At 36.5% G+C, this 20,198-nt stretch overlaps 1 protein-coding gene across 1 annotated transcript in view; it reads left to right on the forward strand.

Annotated features, from left to right (window-relative positions):
- Positions 1-20,198, forward strand: part of SYT10 (synaptotagmin 10) — a 70,242-nt gene that overhangs the window by 16,456 nt on the left and 33,588 nt on the right. Inside the window, exons 2-3 of the mRNA XM_059185663.1 lie at positions 3,241-3,598; positions 17,358-17,925. Of these exons, the coding sequence (XP_059041646.1) occupies positions 3,241-3,598; positions 17,358-17,925 (926 nt within the window). The remainder of the gene's footprint in view (positions 1-3,240; positions 3,599-17,357; positions 17,926-20,198) is intronic.

Here is a 20,198-nt window from a genome sequence, read left to right on the forward strand (position 1 = left end):
AAATGAGCAGATTGAGCAGTTAAAATATCCATAAAAATATAATATTAATGGAGCCAAATATACATAAAGATCATGAATCCATAATTATAGTGTTTACTCCTCCATTTAAAGCCATAGTTGATCATCAGGAAGCACACTTTATATATTTTTTCTTTTTTTCCGCAAGCCCTGGGACTAATGAACAATTAAAAAGTAAAAATAAGGTAAACTACAAAATGTAAAGTATGATCACACATTCCTCATCAATGGAATATAAATGGGAAAGATATTCAATGGTTGCTTTAATAAGCAACTAGAAAAATGAGGTAAAATATTAATATCTATGTATAATAGCTTGTCAAATTAATTTTTATTCTTATAATTAAGTAGCATTAAAAACTTGGAATTATTTCAATTTCTGAATAGGTTTCCATTAGCTACAAATTAAGAGTTTAAGCACAACCATTTTATCTTCCTAATCAGGAAAATGTAAATTAAAGCAAGGTATCATTTCCCGATCATATTAGTGAGAATTAAAGTACATCAGCATTTTTTTGAGACTGTAGGAACTGGTAAACTCATAAAATGTTTTTGTTATAGTTACTCTGGGGTTCTTTTGGAAATATCTAGTAACATCAAATACGTGCATAACCTATGACTTTGCAATTCTATTTTTAGATATTGACCTTAGAAAAATATTCAAAAATACACACAAGAAGTAAGGTGCAAGGATGCTCATTGTAAGTAACTGTTGTAACAGCAAAACACTGGACATAATCTAAATAGCTGTCATGAGGAAGTATTATGGAATACATGTGAGATGAGGTTAAACTTCAAGGATCATTGAACTTAAAAAAAAAATTGGAGAAATATGTAGCAAGCTCTTTGTGTTTTTTAAAAAGTATATTAAACAATTATATGTTTTTGTGAGGTTTTTTTTTAAGAAATACCTTAGTGCTTGGGCTGGACAGATAAACACCAAAACACACAAAACTGGGATCAAAGGTTGCTTCTAGAGAGGAGTGGGAAACCCTGAATTTGCAGTAGTGGTTAACGGAAATTAGATTTGTTCTTTATTAGTTTGCTAGGTCTTTCATAACAAAATACCAAGACTGGTGGCTTAACAGAACTTCTTTCTTCACGGTTGTGGAAACCAGAAGTCCAAGATCAAGGTGTCAGGAGGGTTGATTTTTTATCTGAGGGCTGTCTCCTTTGGCCTGTACGCAGCCACCTTCTCCGTGTCTTCACGTCGTCTTTCTCTCTGAGTATCTTTGTCCTCATCTCCTCTTCTTATAAGGACACCAGTCCCTGGAATAGGGCCTATTCACGGGACCACATTTTGCCTCAGTTACTAATCTAAAGGTTCTGTTTCCAAATGCAGTCACATTCTGAGGCCCTAGGATATGAGGACTTCAACGTAAGAAAGTGGAAGGGATAAAGGAACAGAGAAGAGTTCAGCCGCTAACATATTCCTAACTTTTTCTTTTGAACAAATAAAAGATATTGGATTCATATTTTACAAAAATGAGGCTAAGCAAAGTTGTAAAAGAAAATTACAAGGTTATTTACATCTAGAAAAATCTCCCTTTACAGGAACTTTGCTTGATTCTGAAGAGTGCTATTATACCAAGTTGCTAACATTGGTTATCTTAGGAAGTTGAAAATGGGAGTGGGTAATGGAAAATCATTAACTTTTTTTTAAAAAAAGACTTTACGATTTAGAGCAGTTTTAGATTTACATAAAAATTGGGGGAAATAGTACAAAGGTCCCATGTACCCGACACCCAGTTTCTCCTATTATTAACATTTAACATTAATATGGGACATTGTGTAATTAATGAACCAGTATTGATACATTGTTAATTAAAGTCTATACTTGAGTCCTATTTCCTTAGTTTTTACCTAATAATCCTTTTTCTATTCAAGGAGTCTGTCTAGGATACCATCTTTTATTTAGTTGTCATGCCTCCTTTTGGCTATGTTTTTATCTGGGAACCTTGGCAGTTTTGAAGAGTACTCATCAGATACTTTATAGAATGCCCTTCTTCCAGAATTTGTCTTATATATTTCTAATGTTTAGACTTTGGGTTATGGATTTGGGGAAGAAGACAACAGAATTAGAGTGCCATTTTCATCACTTATCAGGGGTGCATACTAGCAACATGATTCATCATTGTCGATGTTCATCTCGATCACCCCAGTGAGGTACCCTTACTTTTTCCATGCTCTCCTTTTCGGAAGGAAGTCACTATGTGCAGTCCACACTTAAGGAGTTGAGAGCTGGGCTCCACCTCCTTGAGAGCAAAGTATCTACATAAATTGTTTGAAATTCTGCACAGGAGATTTGTTCCTTCTCTCCCATTCATTTATTGAGTCAATCTTACTAACATTTTTTTTTTTTTACTATATTTCTTTAAATTACTTTACATAATTATCATGTATTAAATTTGTAAATATTTTAAAGTAAGTTTATTTTAGAGATACTTAGGTAACACATCCTTAATTTGGAACTCTAAAAAGAAGGAACATACAAGGTTATCAGAACGGACCTGGGGAATTTAAAAATATGCTATTACTATACCCACTCTCTGTTAGTAATATGTTATCCTCATTTAGACTATAGAAAGTGGTTTATGCAAATATTTGACATTATTCTCTGCTTCAAGAGTGAAAAGTTTACATCTTTAGATAAAAGATGAAGCAAACAGAAGCCTTTCCTGCTGTGTGCATTCTCCAAGTTTCTTTCGGTTTTTTTAAAGATTTTATTTATTTATTTGATAGAGAGCGAGAGAGTACAAGTAGGCAGAAAGTCAGGCAGAGAGAGAGGGGGAAGCAGGCTCCCTGCTGAGTAGAGAGCCGGTTGCAGGGCTCGATCCCAGGACCCTGAGACATTGACCAGAGCCGAAGGCAGAGACTTATCCCACTGAGACACCCAGGTGCCCCTCTCCAAATTTCTTAAGCTTTGTAACTTCAAGACAGATTATAAACTGCCACCTTCGCAAACTCTTGAACCCCTTGTAGTGTTCCTGGAAGTGATGTGCTTTTTCTGTGTACAGTTTGAAGTTTTCATATATTTCCTTTGAGAATTTTCAGGCACAGTTATTAATCTTTCCTCCCTACAAAGATAAATTAAAAGTAAATTTCGTAATTCTCAGTCAGAAAGCTATTAGTAATAATCGTAGGTAAATTATCTCACCATTGCTGCTCTTTTATCTACACTCTCAATGAATTAACATTTCTTTACATTGTAATTTTTTCCAGATATTTCAGTCAGCTTGTTAGCGGTGGTTGTCAGCTTCTGTGGCCTGGCCTTGTTGGTTGTTTCACTTTTTGTCTTCTGGAAGCTGTGCTGGCCTTGCTGGAAGAGCAAACCGGTGACTTCCAACATCAGTACCCTTCCACAAAGCATTTCAAGTGCTCCTACTGAAGTTTTTGAGACTGAAGAGAAAAAAGAAGTTAAAGATAACGAAAAGCCAGCTCTAAAAGTTATTGAACCTGCTATAAAAATCAGCCACACTTCCCCTGATATCCCAGCAGAAGTCCAAACTGCTTTAAAAGAACATTTAATTAAACATGCACGTGTGCAAAGACAAACTACTGAGCCTACGTCTTCATCCCGGTAAGTAAAGATCAAATACATAAAACTGGGCGTGTGTGTGTGTGTGTGTGTGTGTGTGTGCGTGTGTGTGTGTGATTTCATAGTAGAAAAGAAAACTGAGGTGGGAAAGGAGAAAAGAAAAGACAAACAGGAGAAATGAGAAGGACACAGGAAACAGATAACTGAATAAAGAGGAAAAGGACAGAGTATGGATCAAAGAAACTCAAGACAAAGGAGCCAAACAGGGAACAGTACCAAGGAAGTTTAGTAGATTCTGAAGTCTCGGTAAGAGACTTATATAACTACAGATTATTATTTATGAACTCTTTCCCTTGAAATATCATGGCTCAATAGATTCTACTTGCAGTCTTTCAATTTAGTTTAAATTGACCAATAAATACCATGAAAACAGCCATTTGCAAAGTCTGTCATGAAATCATTGAGAACTTCACAATCAAAATTGAGTAACAGACACTAACGTGTAGTCTACAGTTGTTCAGCAACTACATTGTCAACATGGAACCACAGGAAAATGTTATTTGAATCCACACAGACCAAACTCATACTGGGCAGAGTGCGAGACGCTCCGCCAGGCTTTTGGTGAATATCGTGAGCATACTGAGGAGTGTACAGAAAATGAGGGAAAAGGGAGGCCTCTTTGTGGAGATACATTTTAACTCTGCTTGGTAGAATCAGCAGAAGATCTCTTGAATGAAAATAATTTGCTATAGTGTATTTCAAATTACACTAATGTAAAAAAAAATTTGTGTGTGTGAGGATAAAGCTTTAAAGAAACTGAAAAAATTTAGGGTAAAAATGTTCAATTAATTTACAAAACATTTTTTTTAAATATTAGCAGCAGCTATGAACATCAGTGAGCTTAGCATTTAGAATTATTCAGCTCTTTTAACTGATAAGTGCACCCGACACAAGGACACTTTCTCTCTTGGTCCTAAAAAAAAAAAAAAAAAAACAAACAAAAAAACATAAAGATTGAATTATACATATCTCATATTTTCTAAGAGAAAAAGTAGAAGACAAATTCAAAGTTTTACTAGAACTTTGATATCATTTCATCTGCCTCTTTGAATTTTCTTGTTTATATGAGTGGGTAAGAACGGAAGAAGGAAAGAATTATTTTGAGCACTTGCAATTTAGCCTCTATGCCAGGCAGCCTTCCTGCTAATCCTTGGCCAACTTGCATGAGGTAAGTATTATTAATCATTCCCATTACTTGTGAATTAACTCAAACCCAGAGAGATTTAAAAATTTGCCTGAAGTCATGCGGCTGGCCAAAGTTAGAATTCAAATTTATCCAGATTGATGGTTTCACAGTTTAAGTGTGAAAGCCAAGGGGATATAGTTTTCTGAACTCAAAGATGTTGGTCACAAAGTCTGCTGTGGACAGATGGTTTGGAGATTGAAAAATAAGGGTATCTTCCTGCTCATTATTCTCAGAAATCTAAAATTGTAAGTGGTTATTGTGAATGATCAGAGTCATGATTTTAATCTCTTTGGCATTGAGATGAATTGCTTGCAGAAAACTTGATTGTGTGTAGTTCTCCAAACCCCTCAGCTACATTAATTACTTCATCATACCAGAAATGACCTCATATAGAAGGAGGAGGAAATTGCTGAGTGCATTAGGCAGCCCACTTGGACACAGTGATCAAATGTACATTATCATAGATCAGATTATTCTGCTCAGATCCTAACTTCTCACTAAAATGTAGCAAAATCAGACCACATACATGCACACACACATACACACAATTAATTTAATGCTTGATATCATCACCTTATTAGGCTATGTCAGCCCCAGTCTGCTGTTGGGACTCCCTTTGACTTGGCTCAGACAGTAGATGCCAAACTTCTTAGCCTTTCAAGCTTTATTTGTCTCTATAATTTCATGACATTGTGATTGGTCCAGAACTTAACAGCATTGCTGGAAATGGGCAAATTTTCCAAATTCTCATCTTCCTTTTCAAATGCCTGTACATTTGGTCCCATCAGCCTGCCAGAGACCAAGCAACCAGCCAGGAGGCATCCGTGTTATTTCTTTATTACTAACATTCTTCTAGCCTGTATCTTGATTGACTGACTGTTCATTCATCCTGTAGTCTTATTCAGTAGATATTTAGTAATGAGTATCACCAAATATTATGCATACTCCTTCTACTCTGTAAATCCAAGGGAGCTGGAAAAAAATTTACAACATAATGCAAAGACAAGACTTGAAAGACCAACTTCAATATAAGGAATTACAAGTACAAACTGTGATGAAGAATGTGGAATTCTGAGAACAGGAAGATTATTTCCAGCATGAGGCTGAGAGAAGGGCCATTAAGGAATCCAGGAATTCACATGAATGGCTACTGGGAAAAGGTGTGCATCCCAGATGGAAACATTTTATGTGAAAAGACACAGAATAGGAAATGTTACCATAAAAACAGCAGGTAAAATACCTTGATCAGAAAATGGAGTTCAGTGGAGGAACAAAGGAAGAAGAGAAAGTCAGCTAGAATCAAAGTATAAGAGGCCTTGAAATCATGGCCACAATGTTCAAGTTCTGTCCTGTCAAAAAATATTTGGCACAGAAGAGTCCCTTGTATAAAGAGCTGTGTTTTAGAAAAATTAATTTGGCAATAGCTTAAAGGACAGACTAAATAAAATGACATCTATTTAGGAACTTATGTAATAGTTAAAGCATGATAAAAATCAGGAAAAAGCAAACAACCAAAAGACAAAAGCCTGAGGGCAGTTGTGAAGGAAGAATCTAAGACCCCTTATAAAAAGCACCGTGACTCTTCAAATCATTACAAGCATAGCCTAAACCTCTGCAAGGCCTGCCATTCAAACTATTAAAATTGGATGATACCAAGCTACCATGCAAGCATTTTAATTCCATATTCCCGTACACATACAGCTCTGTGTAGCTTTCTTAGGCAGAAAATCTGCCAAGTTCACTTCGGTATTGTTCTTGACACCTAGATAAAATACTGAAGGAACTCAGGCTACATTTTTTAGTTAAAAAAAAAAATTAATGAATTTGACAACCTCATCTATCTATCCAAATGGATATTTTATGACTGCCCACGAAAGGAATGCTTGGTCTTTTGACTGTCCTCCTGTAGACCTTACCTCTCTGCCTCTGTGTTTTTGCTTGTATTGCTTCCCATGTCTGGAATGGTGACCTGTTTTTTATCTACTATAAGATGTTTAAGGAAAATGTATCTGAGAGTCTACTTTCTCTGGCCAGTTATAAGCTATTATCCTTTATTACTTAAAGGAGAGTTGCTACAATCTAGCAATTATTGATTGTCCTAATATTAAGCTGTAGCTACTTGCCAAACTCAATGCTACCTTCTCAGAGAACAAGGCTGTGTAGCCTACTTTCATGCATTCCTAATTTCTATCATTGTGTAGGTACCTAAGAAGCATCAAGTGACACTTTTGATTGATTGGTCATCTCTCCACTTCACTTTGCTCCTTTAATAACAGCATCAGGTTGTGAGATAAACTGCTCATTTTAGAAAGAGGTTAATGATGGTATACTCCTAGGATGAGTATGAGGACCAATTTTCCATGCATTCTCTTAATGATGCCCAGAAGAGGTGAATAATAAGTGGCAAAATCAATTGTTGAGGATGAGAAGTTATGTAGGTTAGCCACTGCTAGAGAGGAGTCTAAGTGTCTAAGTGAAAAGTAATTAGGAAACCTAATGGCAGAGCCAACTGAACATGAACAAAAGCAAGAAAGCATTCATGAGAAGAAATCATTGACTTATATGTGCTCATGGATTTACAATAAGCTATGATTGCTTGGAGAATAATTTTTAAAATCATCACATAAGAGAAATGAAAGAATTATGTAAAAATACATAGAACTGGATTATATAGTTTAAGAGATTTTTTTAAATTAAATTCCTCTGAAAAGATAGCAAAAATTACAATTATCCATTCCAGGACACTGTAAGGAATGGAAAGCAAGATGTGACACAAAGGGAGAGTTTCAAAGATAGCACCTAGCTAGGATATCAAGAAGCAACACTTACCGAAAACTGTGAGGACCTCAGATCTAGCTCTTTGAATTGAAATTTTATGAAACATACTGTGCAGGTGCTTGAGCTGGTTAAATAAGCCTTTTCATGAAACATGTATTCAATAAATACTCCAACTTTTTTTCTGAAATGGGATGACTGTTTGTACCAAGGTCAGAGAAAAATCCTTATAAAATAAAATCAAACATGGGAGTTTTCTGGCACTGATAAATATCATCTCCTCTTTACAAACACTAATTATAAATTGATTGGGCCCTCCTTTATAATATAAATCATTCTTGGGATGTTTGATTTCATTAGTCACAGGAGTATTTGGGTAAACGATTTTTTTAAAAGATTTTATTTATTTGAAAGAGAGCTTGAAAGAGAGAGAGAAGCACAGGGGAGGGGCAGCAGAAGAGGGAGAAACAGGCTCCTGGGTAAGGCAGGAGCCTAACATGGGGGCTGGGTCCCAGGGCCCTGAGATCATGGCCTGAGGCAAAGGCAGACGCTTAACAGACTGAGCCACCCAGGTGCCCAGTAAATGGTTTTTTAAAAAGATTTATTCATTTATTTTAGAAAGTGAGAGAGCATGAGTGGAAAGGGCAGAGGGAGAGAAAATCTAAAGCAGGTTTCATGCTCAGTGCTGAGCCCTGATGAGGGGCTTGATCTCAGGACCCTAAGATCATGACCTGAACCAAATCCTAAAGTCTGATGTTTAATAGACAGCACCACTCAGGTACCCCTAGAGTAAATTATTCTAATACAAATTCCAGCAAACATTTCCTGAATCCCAGTATATGTTAGTATGAAATTCATGAAAAGATGAATAATACGTAGTCTCTGCCATTATAAAGAGCACCATCTAGGAAAAGGGCTAAGAAATGGAAGACCAATTTGAAAACAACTCATTTCAATATATTGTTTGCAGACATCAGGAACAGCATAGTAGACTGAGAAGTAGACACTAGTAGATTAGGAGAAAAGCCAGGAAGGTATAACCCAGAGGCCAACTGAAGAGTGTATGTCAACAACCAGGAGAGATGAACTGTTTGTTAAGTGACTCTGGTAAATCTGGCTGGGATGAAGACTATGAATTGCCGAGTGAGTTTAGCAATGTGGGGAAGACATTGTTCAAATTTTCAAGACTGGTTTTCGTGGGGTTGAGCATGTGAAAAGCTAATTAGAATATGTTTAAATAGAATAGAAGGAAACAAATTAAACAGTGAACAGACTGTCCTCAACTCTTTCAAGTTTTGCTACAAATGTGTCAGAGAAACATAGTAGTACAGAGAGAGGAAGTGGTATGAGGTTTTCTTAAAGATAGGAGAAACAACAGTGTCTTTTATGCAGATAGAAGCGACCCCACTGAGAGGGAGGATTAATAATGCAAGAACCAGAGGGAATATTCTTGAAGGTGACATGAGAGAAAATGGGCGTTAGTATATAAGTGGAGGAATTGTCTTTAAGGCAAAATATATGGGTTACAGATATTGCTAAGAGGGTTGATAAGATGTTGTCTGTGGAAGGTTTCTGTTCTTTGCTTCAATTTTTCTGAGCGAATTGGAAAACTGGGTTTTAACTGAGACTTAGCATGAGGAAGAAGGGTGATGAAAGTTTGTAGAAAGGTGAGAACGTGAAATAGTCTTCTTGCAAATCTAGGAGATTGAGAGGGAGAAGAGATTGCTATGTTACATTAGGGCTTACATGAGAAATGTGGTCATGAATTTAAAGCGGAGCAGAGAGAGTTGTTTTATGTTTTTCTCCATTTGCATTCACTTGTACATGTGCCAGTGTAGAGATGATGGAAGCATGAATTCAACCGGAGCTGCAGTTATTTTTTTATCCTGCAACTAAGAAGGTAGAGAGCAACAGGGAATTGGAGATGTGTCCCTGAGAGTGACTTTAATGACTAGCCATGGAATTAAAACTGGATAATGAGAGGGAAATGATATCAGGGAAGTAGGGATTATGAAATTGAGGTATAGTCAAAGATTGGAGGTTCTGGTAATTTGGAAAGGTTGTCTGGGGGGCTTAAGGGGGTCTGAGCTAGAAAGATAAGAGGCATCGATCAGAGAGAGAGATGCATGACATTGGGGTTGTGGACAGTTTGTAGCTAATTATGACAAAATCTATGTACACGGTAGTAATTTCAGGAAGTAAAAGGCATCATAGCAGGAGGGGAGTTCAAAGAACCTAGAGGCCACAAGGTAGAAAGAAACATGTGCATTGCTAGAAATCAGAACAAAAATTTGTCAGAGTGTTCGTGAACCAAGAAATGAAAATAATGAAGACTTTAAAGGGAGTGATTTATTAATCAATAGATGGCTAACAATAAGTAATAATGGGGATGCGACTAGCTGACTTGAGCTTCAGGGCTGGTAGAAGTGGATAAAGGGAGAATGGGGTCAAAGTGACAATGGGAAAGAAGACAAATGCATGACTGCCCGACCTCCAGCCAGCGGAACAAGGACTGTGGGGAACGTATCAGCCACCACATGAGAGAGGCAAAGAGGGAACCATGTCCTTAGAAAAAAGCTGTGTTTCTACTGAACAATCAGGTGAGAAGCATATTCAAAGAAGAGATTAAGGATATGGAAGATTTTGCTGATGTCCAGTTTTTATTTTTAAAAATTCATTGTGACATATTATATAGCTTAGTCTGTCTTCATATATGCAGTACCTTGCCTTGGTTAGGCTTGGCAATATATATATTTGTTTTTTTGTGTGTGTGTGTGGGGGGGTTTCTGAGATTTTTGTGTGTTGAATGAGTCACTCCTGTTCTTGTTTCAAATTGAATATAAGAAAACAGGAAACAAAGATGAAAACTTAGTTTACTGCAAACTTGATTTAGTCTTACAGTTCAAGCCTTCTTAACTGTGAAATACGGCTGTAACGTTTAATATATGCTGACAGTTTTTGATAAAAAGTTCAGTAGTAACAAAAACAAGGAGAGATTAATTCCTTCTAAACATATTGAATAAATCAGTAAAATGCTGCTAAATATATTTTTGCTTTTCCTCTCTGAATTCTCAAGCAATATCTAAGGTAAACTTAACAAATGGTAAAGACACTGCAATTAAGGGGTGCCTGGGTGGCTCAGTTGTTAAGCATCTGCCTTTGGCTCCAGTTTTGATCCCAGGGTCCTTGTCAGGGCTCTCTGCTCAGCCAGGAGCCTGCTTCTCCCTCTCCCTCTGCTTACCGCCCTGCCTACTTATGCCCTCTCTCTGTCAAATAAATAAATAAAATCATTTTTAAAAAAAGACACTGCAGCTAAGTGTAATAGGATAAAGGTTTCCCATTTCAGGAAAAGAGAAATGCTAGGTTCTAAGAAGTGAATGAATTGGAGGGCCAGTGTTACCCAGGGCTGTGACCCAGGATGTGCTCGCTCAGGAATGACTTTCTGCCACCTGGGCAGCCCCAAACAGCAGCCCTAGGCTTGTGATTGTCGGAATCAGAGAATTCATTATGGCATTCATACTTCAGGTCCTTGTGTCCTGAATTCTAGTGATAATAACTGTTACAGAATATGAGAAGTTATAGTTTTCAAAGTCATCATATCTAATATCTCATTCAGTCTTCACACTGAAAGGACTGTTTTATAAATGAGAGTAAAACTCCAACAAGTTAAGTGACTTGCCCGAAGTTGCTCTCACTTAGGGAAGCTGGAAGCAAACTGTCTGATTCCAGGTCAGCATTTTCCCCACGCATGTCAGCATTGTGATCTTTAAGCAGCTTCTTCTGGTTAGTAGAGAAAATCTGGCTTGGTTTCCAGTGAGATCCCAGGACTCTACCTACACGACAACCAGACCAACTCTGTCTTTACATATTCAGCTTCTGGCTTCTGATTCTGTTTGAAGGAAGGGATCTATTGGTAATAAGCATTTGAAAATCACCATGTTAATGCATGTTATTCCTATGGCATCAAGTAATTTTGACTCTAGCTACTGTCAGATATTCCAGGTAAGGCAGGGAAAGTTTTTCCTTCCCTACCTGGGGAAGTGCCTGGGTGTTGCCCTTCTAGGTCTGAAGGGTACGAATGAGATCAGTAATAGTCAAGTGGCCTATACTTCGGTTGTATATTTGTGTGAGACTAGCCATTTATCATGTCATTCCAGAAAAGAAGAAGAAAAGGGGCTGGTGGGGTGTGGGGCGGGGGGAGCAAGAAGAAAGAGTCTGTTTTGTCATGGCACTAGTTTAGCATTGTAATAATTACAGCTTCTCTTAACTGACTAGCTAAACGATGACTTAGAATATGCACTATTTACTCTATAATTAGGACACTAGCTGACTGGAACAAAAACATTACTACTCTTTGATTCCTGCTGGAGGGGCTTTACAGCTGTACAATTATATTCAGAGACATAAGAAAGAATTTACTGATTTTTAGGGAGAGAATGGAAGGTTAAAATTTTAGGATATTGAAAAGTATAAGTGAGTGTGAGTGGAATCAATCTATAAAATATAAGGAATTTACATTTGGGGGGCTTTGTTTACAAAAGTTTTCTTTAAAAATCATTATAGGGGCACCTGGGTGGCTCCGTTGGTTAAGTGTCTGCCTTGGACTCTTGTCATGAACCCGGGGTCCTGGGATGGAGTCCCGTGTCAGTGTCCCTGCTCAGCGGGGAGCCTGCTTCTCCCTCTCCCTCTCCCTGCTGCTCCCTCTGCTTGTGCTTGCTCACTCTCACTCTTTTTCTGTCAAATAAATAAATAAAATCTTTTTTAAAAAAATCATTATATTAGTGAATGTGATTTGGGCAGAAATATTAAATTATTTAACAAAATATTCCTAATCTCTTAAGTACACTGAATATAGAACTAAGTTATATAAGACCCCTTTCATAATTCAGAACATATACTACTTGTATTCCTTTATTATTTTTTAAAATTTACATCAATATTTTTATTGTCATTAAATGGCTAATATTTGTTGAGTATTTACTACGTGCCAGGCAAAGGGCTGAATGTTTGGCATGCATCATTTCACATAATTTGCACCACACATTATGGCGCAGGTAACAGCATTACAACCATTTTTCAGACCGAAGCCCTGAGAGGTGCTGCCCAGCGTCAAGCACCTGGCAAGTGAAGGGAGTGAGATTTTTACTGTGGTTGGTGTGAACTTGTATTCCTTTTAAAATTCTTCTTACTTTTCCTAAATATTCTCTAATAGTTGCCTGTCCCTAATTTAAGCCCCTAATCCTGTATATCAAAGATAGATATATAGGCTTAAAGAAATAAATGGTATTCCATTATCATATTAGGGCTAAAAAAGTATCAAGAATTAGAATGGGATTAGCTGTACCATTTCTATAGTATTTAAGTAGTTGTTTAGTGTCCCAGCCTCAGCGATCAGACAACAAAAAGAAAAGGCATTCAAATCAGCAGGGAAGAAGTCAAACTTCCACTATTTGCAGATGACGTGATACTTTATGTAGAAAACCCAAAAGCCTCCACCAAAAAATTGCTAAACCTGATTTATGAATTCTAAAGTCACAGGATACAAAATCAGTGTACAAAAATCTGTTGCATTTCTGCATACCAATAATGAAGCAGTAGAAAGAAAAATCAAGGATTCAATCCCATTTACAATTGTACCAAGAACCATAAGACCCCAGGAATAAACCTAACCAAAAGGTAATGGATCTGTACTCTGAAAACTACAGAACACTTATGGAAGAAATTAAGGAAGACACAAAGAAATGGAAAAATATTCCATGCTCATATTTAATAAATATTGTTAAAATGTCTATACTACCCAAAGCAATCTACACATCTAATGCAATCCCTAACAAAATACCACCAGCATTTTCCACAGAGCTAGAACAAACAGTCCTAAAATTCATACAGAAACCACAAAAGACTCCAAACAGCCAAAGCAATCTTGAAAAAGAAAAGCAAAGCTGGAGACATCACAATTTCAATCTTCAAGCCATATTACAAAGCTGTAGTGATCAAGGCAGTACTGGCACAAAAAGAGACACATAGATGAGTGTAACAGAAAAGAAACCCAGAAATGGACCCACAACTATATGGTCAACTAATCTTTGACAAAGCAGAAAAAAATAGCTGATTGAAAAAAGATGGTCTCTTCCACAAATGTTGCTGGGAAAATGGGACAGCAATATGCGAAAGAATGAAACTAGACCACTCTTATACCACACACAAAAATAAATTCAAAATGGATGAAAGACCTAAATGTGAAACAAGAAACCATCAAAATCCTAGATTAAAACACAGGCAGCAACCCCTTTGACATGAGTCATAGCAAATTCTTGTAGATACATCTCTGGAGGCAAGAGAAACAAAGGCAAAAATGGACTACTGAGACTTCATCGAGATCAAGATTCTGCACAGCAAAGGAAAAAAAATCAACAAAATTAAAACCAGCCTTCAGAGTGGGAGGAAATATTTGCAAATGACATATCTGATAAAGGATTAGTATCCAAAATCTATAAAGAGTCTATCAAATGCAACATCCAAAATAATAATAATTATAATAATAATCCAGTTCAGAAATGGGCAAAAGATATGAATAGTCATTTTTCCAAAGAAGACATACAGATGGCTAACAGACACATGAAAAGATGCTCAACATCACTCATCACTAGAGACCTATGAATCTAAACTATGGTGAGATATCAGAATGGCTAAAATGAACAACAGATGTTGGCGAGGATGCGGAGAAAGGGGAACCCTCTTACAGTGTCGGTGGAATGCAAGCTGGTGCAGCCACTCTGGAAAACAGTGTGGAAGTTCCTCAAAAAGTTAAAAATAGAACTCTCCTATGACCCAACAATTACACTACTATTTATCCAAAGAATACAAAAATATTGATTCAAAGGGGTATTTATAGCAGCATTATCAACAATAGCCAAATTATGGAAAGAGCCCAAAGGATCAACTGATGAATGGGTAAAAAGATGTGGTACACCCACACAAAACACACACACACACACACACCTACACACACAGGAATATTACTCAGCCATGAAAAAGAATGAACTGTCATTTGCAATGATGTGGACAGATCTACAGTGTATTATGTTGAGAGAAATAAGTCACTCAGAGAAAGGACAAATACCATATGATTTCACTCATAAGTGGAATTTAAGAAACAAAACAGATAAACTTAGGGAAAGGAAGGGAAAAAAGAGTTGGAGGCAAAGCATGAAAGACTATAGAGAACAAACTGAGGGTTGCTGGAGGGGAGGTGTGTGGGCAGATGTGCTAAATGGGTGACAGGCATTGAGGTGGACACTTGTGATGAGCACTAGGGATTATATGTAAGTGTTGAATAACTAAATTCTTCTGAAACCAATATTGCTCTGCATGTTAGCTAACTAGAATATAAATAAATACTTGAAACAACAACATAAAAAGGAAATATGGAAAGTGCCACATACAAAAAAATAAGTTGTTTAGTATTTCAGTCCCACTAATAGAATATAAGCTAATTCAATGTAAGAGGATGAATTTGGAACACCTCAGGTTATAATTATGATTTTACATAATATATAGTTTACATAATAAAATTGTATTTTATTAATATATAAAATGATATCTTGAATAAATTATTTAAAAATCACAGAATGATAGAGAATTATAAAAATTAAGTGTTAAACACTGAGAAATCTAGCCTCATCTCACTTGAGGCAGAAACATTTTCCTTCAACATCTGACCTTTGTTTCTATACTTGGGGTCTGTGGAGGCTCATTACCTTCAGCATTTTGGACAGCTCTAGATATTTTTAAATGTTCCACTATAGTAAGCTGAAATCTACCTTTCCCTGTAATTTTGCTGATTCTTATTAATTCTTCCATGACAGTCCTTTAGATATTAGAAGCCAGATTCCTATCCTTGCTAGGTTCAACCTCCTCAGCTCCTCGAACTACTTCTCAAATGGTATCTTGGCTAGGTATCTTAACTCTGGTTGTCGCTAGTTTTTTATCCCTCTTAAATCAGTCGTGTATATCAATGAGTCAAGTATTAGATAAGCAGTGTCCTCAATATTACTTAGCACTTGCTGTAAAAAATAATGTAGATCTGATATAATAAACAACCAAAGAGGGTACAGGATTTAGAAGTAATAGATAGATAGATGTTAAGTGTAAGAGAGAGCTAAAGAAGGAAAATCAGCCAAAGGCTAGTATAAAAAGCCAAGTATAAGGTGATGAGGCTCTGGACTGAGTAGCAATGGAAATGAAACAGAATGGACAAGTATATGGGATGTTTCAAAGCAAACATCAACAAGATTTAGAAAACTGAGTAAATTGCATGAATAAAGGAAAGGAGATTCAAACCATAAACCAGGCTTCTAAGCCTAAGTGACTGATAAAAATGTTAGAGCTATTTTCTAAGACTGTGGAAGGGAGTACCAGTTTGGGAGTAAAAGGCAAATAATAATGATTTTGCTTGAGTTTGGAGCAAAATTAGGATAAGCATTTAGAAAATCTCTTTTAAAGATATAGAAATATGGAACTAGAAGCTTCTATATCTGAGATAAAGGCAGGAGACCTTCAGATTTAAGATGACCGTTATAGTCCAGGAAACAATTAGCCTGATAAAGAGACTAAGGAAAATAAGAACAAAAGACCTGGGACTAAGCATTGAGTAGTTACATAAGTTGATTAGTTTCCTGCCGGAAATCACAGAGTAGTAGAAGAGAAGCAAATCTTAGTACAATCACATTTAAGAGACCCTGGTTAGGGGCGCCTGGGTGGCTCAATGGGTTAAAGCCTCTGCCTTCTGCTCAGGTCATGATCCCAGGGATCAAGCCCCACATCAGTCTCTGCTCAGCAGGGAGCCTGCTTCCCTTCCTCTCTCTCTCTCTCTGCCTGCCTCTCTGCCTGCTTGTGATCTCTGTCTGTCAAATAAATAAATAAAATCTTAAAAAAAAAAAAAAAAGATACTGGTTAGCTGGTGTCCTGGAAATGTTGACTAGATGAATAGTAACAGTGATAATAGGAAAGTCAGTTTGAATTCTAAAACACCCTATTATGTTGGCCCCGAATTCTAACATTCTACATTTTTTAATCCTCAGGATTTCTGAAGCACACTCAATGTTGAAAAAAAAAATATATACTAATTTTGGCTGTCACCACTAAATATTCTTTTTACAAGTAAATACTTATTTAGTTATCTTAACTATTAGAAATAATTAACACAGTATAAGAATAGGTGGACTTATATTTTTTATTGGAGTGGGATAGTCTGTAAACATGAGATTCATGAGACACAAGTATGCAGATATAAAGAAACCAGGCATGTGAATGATTTGTCTACATAAGACTTACACTTAGATATAACCAGATGATTGATGATTCGTGGTATTTTGTGGATTACTAAACTTTGTTGGTAATCCCGTTTTTTTACAATAGTATATAATTATATGCTTGTGGTTAAGAGTACAAAATTCCCAAAGCTCAAAGAAAATGTACATTTGAGTGTTTCAGGTGTTATCATTTTAGAAGACTTTTCCTTTAAATATTGCATTTCTGATTTTTCAAAAGTAGCCCTTTGATTGTGTGTGTGTGTGTGTGTGTGTGTGTGTGTGTGTGTCTGCGTGTGTCTGTCTCTCTGTCTGTGTGTCAGGTGGGGGGGCTGGCTGTCCATTGATACAAATGCCTTGCTTTCATTATCCTGGGGATGGGAGAAAGTTTACATGCTACCATATAATGTTGTCATCAAAATGATCTTCCTGAATTATTTTGTGTGTGTGTATGTATGTGTATGTACAGCCACAATTCCTTCAGGAGACACCTACCAAGGCAAATGCAGGTTTCCAGTGTTGATTTTAGCATGGGCACAGAACCCGTTTTACAAAGAGGAGAAACAACAACCAGCATTGGGAGGATAAAACCAGAGCTCTACAAACAGAAATCAGTTGACTCTGAGGGCAACAGGCAAGAAGATATCAAAACTTGTGGGAAACTTAACTTCACCCTCCAGTATGACTATGAAAATGAACTTCTAGTTGTTAAAATTATCAAAGCCTTAGATCTCCCTGCTAAAGACTTCACAGGCACTTCTGACCCTTATGTGAAGATGTATCTTCTTCCAGATAGGAAAAAGAAATTTCAGACCCGTGTGCACAGAAAGACTTTAAATCCTCTATTTGATGAAACATTTCAGTTTCCCGTAGCATATGATCAACTAAGCAACCGAAAACTACATTTCAGTGTATATGATTTTGACAGATTTTCTAGACATGACATGATTGGGGAAGTGATTCTTGATAATTTGTTTGAAGTCTCTGATCTCTCCAGGGAAGCCACAGTGTGGAAAGATATTCATTGCGCTACTACGGTAAGTAATAATTCCCCCAGTATATTGGTTTTTATTTGACCTGCAGTGGTACATAAAACTAATTATCACCCAGCTTCTTGGAGTAAGTTTACAAATTGTAGAATTTATATTCTAAGAACCTGCAAAGGTAGGCTTTGATTACATACATAAAATAATTTAGATACCTAACACAATATTGGTAATTACGTAAATAAAATATAGCTCTTTATGTTACCAAAAATAGTAGTTGTTTTCTCTTTAAAAATGTTTATTTGTAACTTGTCTTCTCATAGTTAATACTGACTTTCATTATTAAAAAAATTTTGTTCCTCAGATCAAACCTAAAAATATTTTGATGCTGTTTTGAAAAGCCCTTGTTTGAATTTAAAACAGCCCATTCCTACAGAGGCTTTCATGCACTAGATATGATTACAGAATTTGAAATGTTGAATGATCATAAGTGACTGTTTATATTAGGATTTTTCATTTACATTATAAAATGCTTTCTCTGAATATAAAATAATAACTTTAGTAATGAAAATGGGGAAAACAGTAAAGAACCATACAAAATTAAAATACTCTATAGTGCTACTCATTATGTGTATAATTATGGCATATTGTTTTCTAAATTTTTTCTATACATTTTTAAAATTATTGAGATCAAACTAAGTTTAAAAATTCCCACACTGGGGAGCGCCTAGGTGGCTCAGTGGGTTAAAGCCTCTGCCTTTGGCTCAGGTCATGATCCCAGGGTCCTGCGATCGAGCCCCGCATTGGGCTCTCTGCTCAGCAGGGAGCCTGCTTCTTCCCTCTCTCTCTGCCTGCCTCTCTGCCTGCTTGTGATCTCTCCCTATCAAATAAATAAATAAAATATTTTTAAAAATAAAAAAATATTCCCACACTGGTTTTCTTTCATGCTACATTTATTTTAGTGCATGATGTTTAAATGTATGATCTATTTACCTAGGCATAAATTCGTTATGCTAAAAATTATTGTGTTCTTTGTTCCATAAATCTTTATTTGAGATTATCTGTCTAGGACAGAATTATGGAATTGGAACTAGAGAACTGGTTGCTTAGGTTAGATTGCAGAATTGTTTGGATTTGTTTTTGTTTTGTTTTGATTTTAAGAGAGAGGCAGGTCATGAACTTGGGGTCGGGAGCAAAGGGAGAGGGAGAAAGAGAAACTTAAACAGGCTCCATACTCAGCACAGAGACCAACACGGGGCTTGCTCTCATGACCCTGCTCACATGACCCTGAGATCATGACCTGAGCAGAAATCAAGAGGGGGACACAGCCAATTGAGCCACCCAGGCATCCCTGATTTCTTGATTTTTCAATGGAGTCATTTAATTTTTTAAATTTTTTAAATTATTATGTTAGTCACCATACAGCACCTCATTAGCTTTTGATGTAGTATTCCATGATTCGTAACACCCAATGTTGATTACAACATGTGCCCTCCTTCATACCCATCCCCCCACCCTCCTCCCCTCTAAAACCCTCAGCTTGATTCCCGGAGTCCATAATCTCTCATGGTTCATCTCCCCCTCTGGTCCACCCTGCCCATCATTTAATTTTTTACCACCAGATTGTCTTTATGTATTTGCCATCTTTTGTCCAAATTTTAGCAAAATTTATAATCTTAAAATGTAGCAGGTTTTTTTTTTTTAAGATTTTATTTATATATTTGAGAGAGAGAGTGAGAGAGAGCATGAGAGGGGAGAAGATCAGAGGGAGAAGCCGACTTCCCTCAGAGCTGGGAGCCGGATGCCACACTTGATCCAGGGGCTCCAGGATCCTGACCTGAGCCAAAGGAAGTGGCCCAACCAACTGAACCACCCAAGCGCCCAAAATGTAGCAGTTTTTAATAGAGATAAGGGATTATTTTAAAAATAAGAAAATTATATTTTAATTCAAAGTAATTCCTTTTTAATTTTTCCCCCATCAGTGTTTTACTAATTAAAATCAGTATTTGGGGATTATTATATTTTCACTATAATTATTATACGGATAAGGTAACTTAAAATTTTATACTTCCAATTTGTTGCACTGCATCATCATAACATTTTCAGTTGTTAGGTTTTTATTCCATGGTTTCCAACATTTATAGGGAACGAAGAAATTTTCAAACTGGATCATATTTCAAAGGTACATTGGAGCTGTTTTGATTTCACGGTGTTTTTCACCTTATTACTTATTTTTCTACAGGGAAAAAATAGGGGTGATTTTTATGTTTTAAAAAGGATGACACTTCTGGAATTCAACAAATACAGATAATTATTTATTGTTA

The sequence above is a fragment of the Mustela lutreola genome, chromosome 8 (assembly GCF_030435805.1).
Source record: "Mustela lutreola isolate mMusLut2 chromosome 8, mMusLut2.pri, whole genome shotgun sequence".
Lineage (NCBI taxonomy): Eukaryota > Metazoa > Chordata > Mammalia > Carnivora > Mustelidae > Mustela > Mustela lutreola.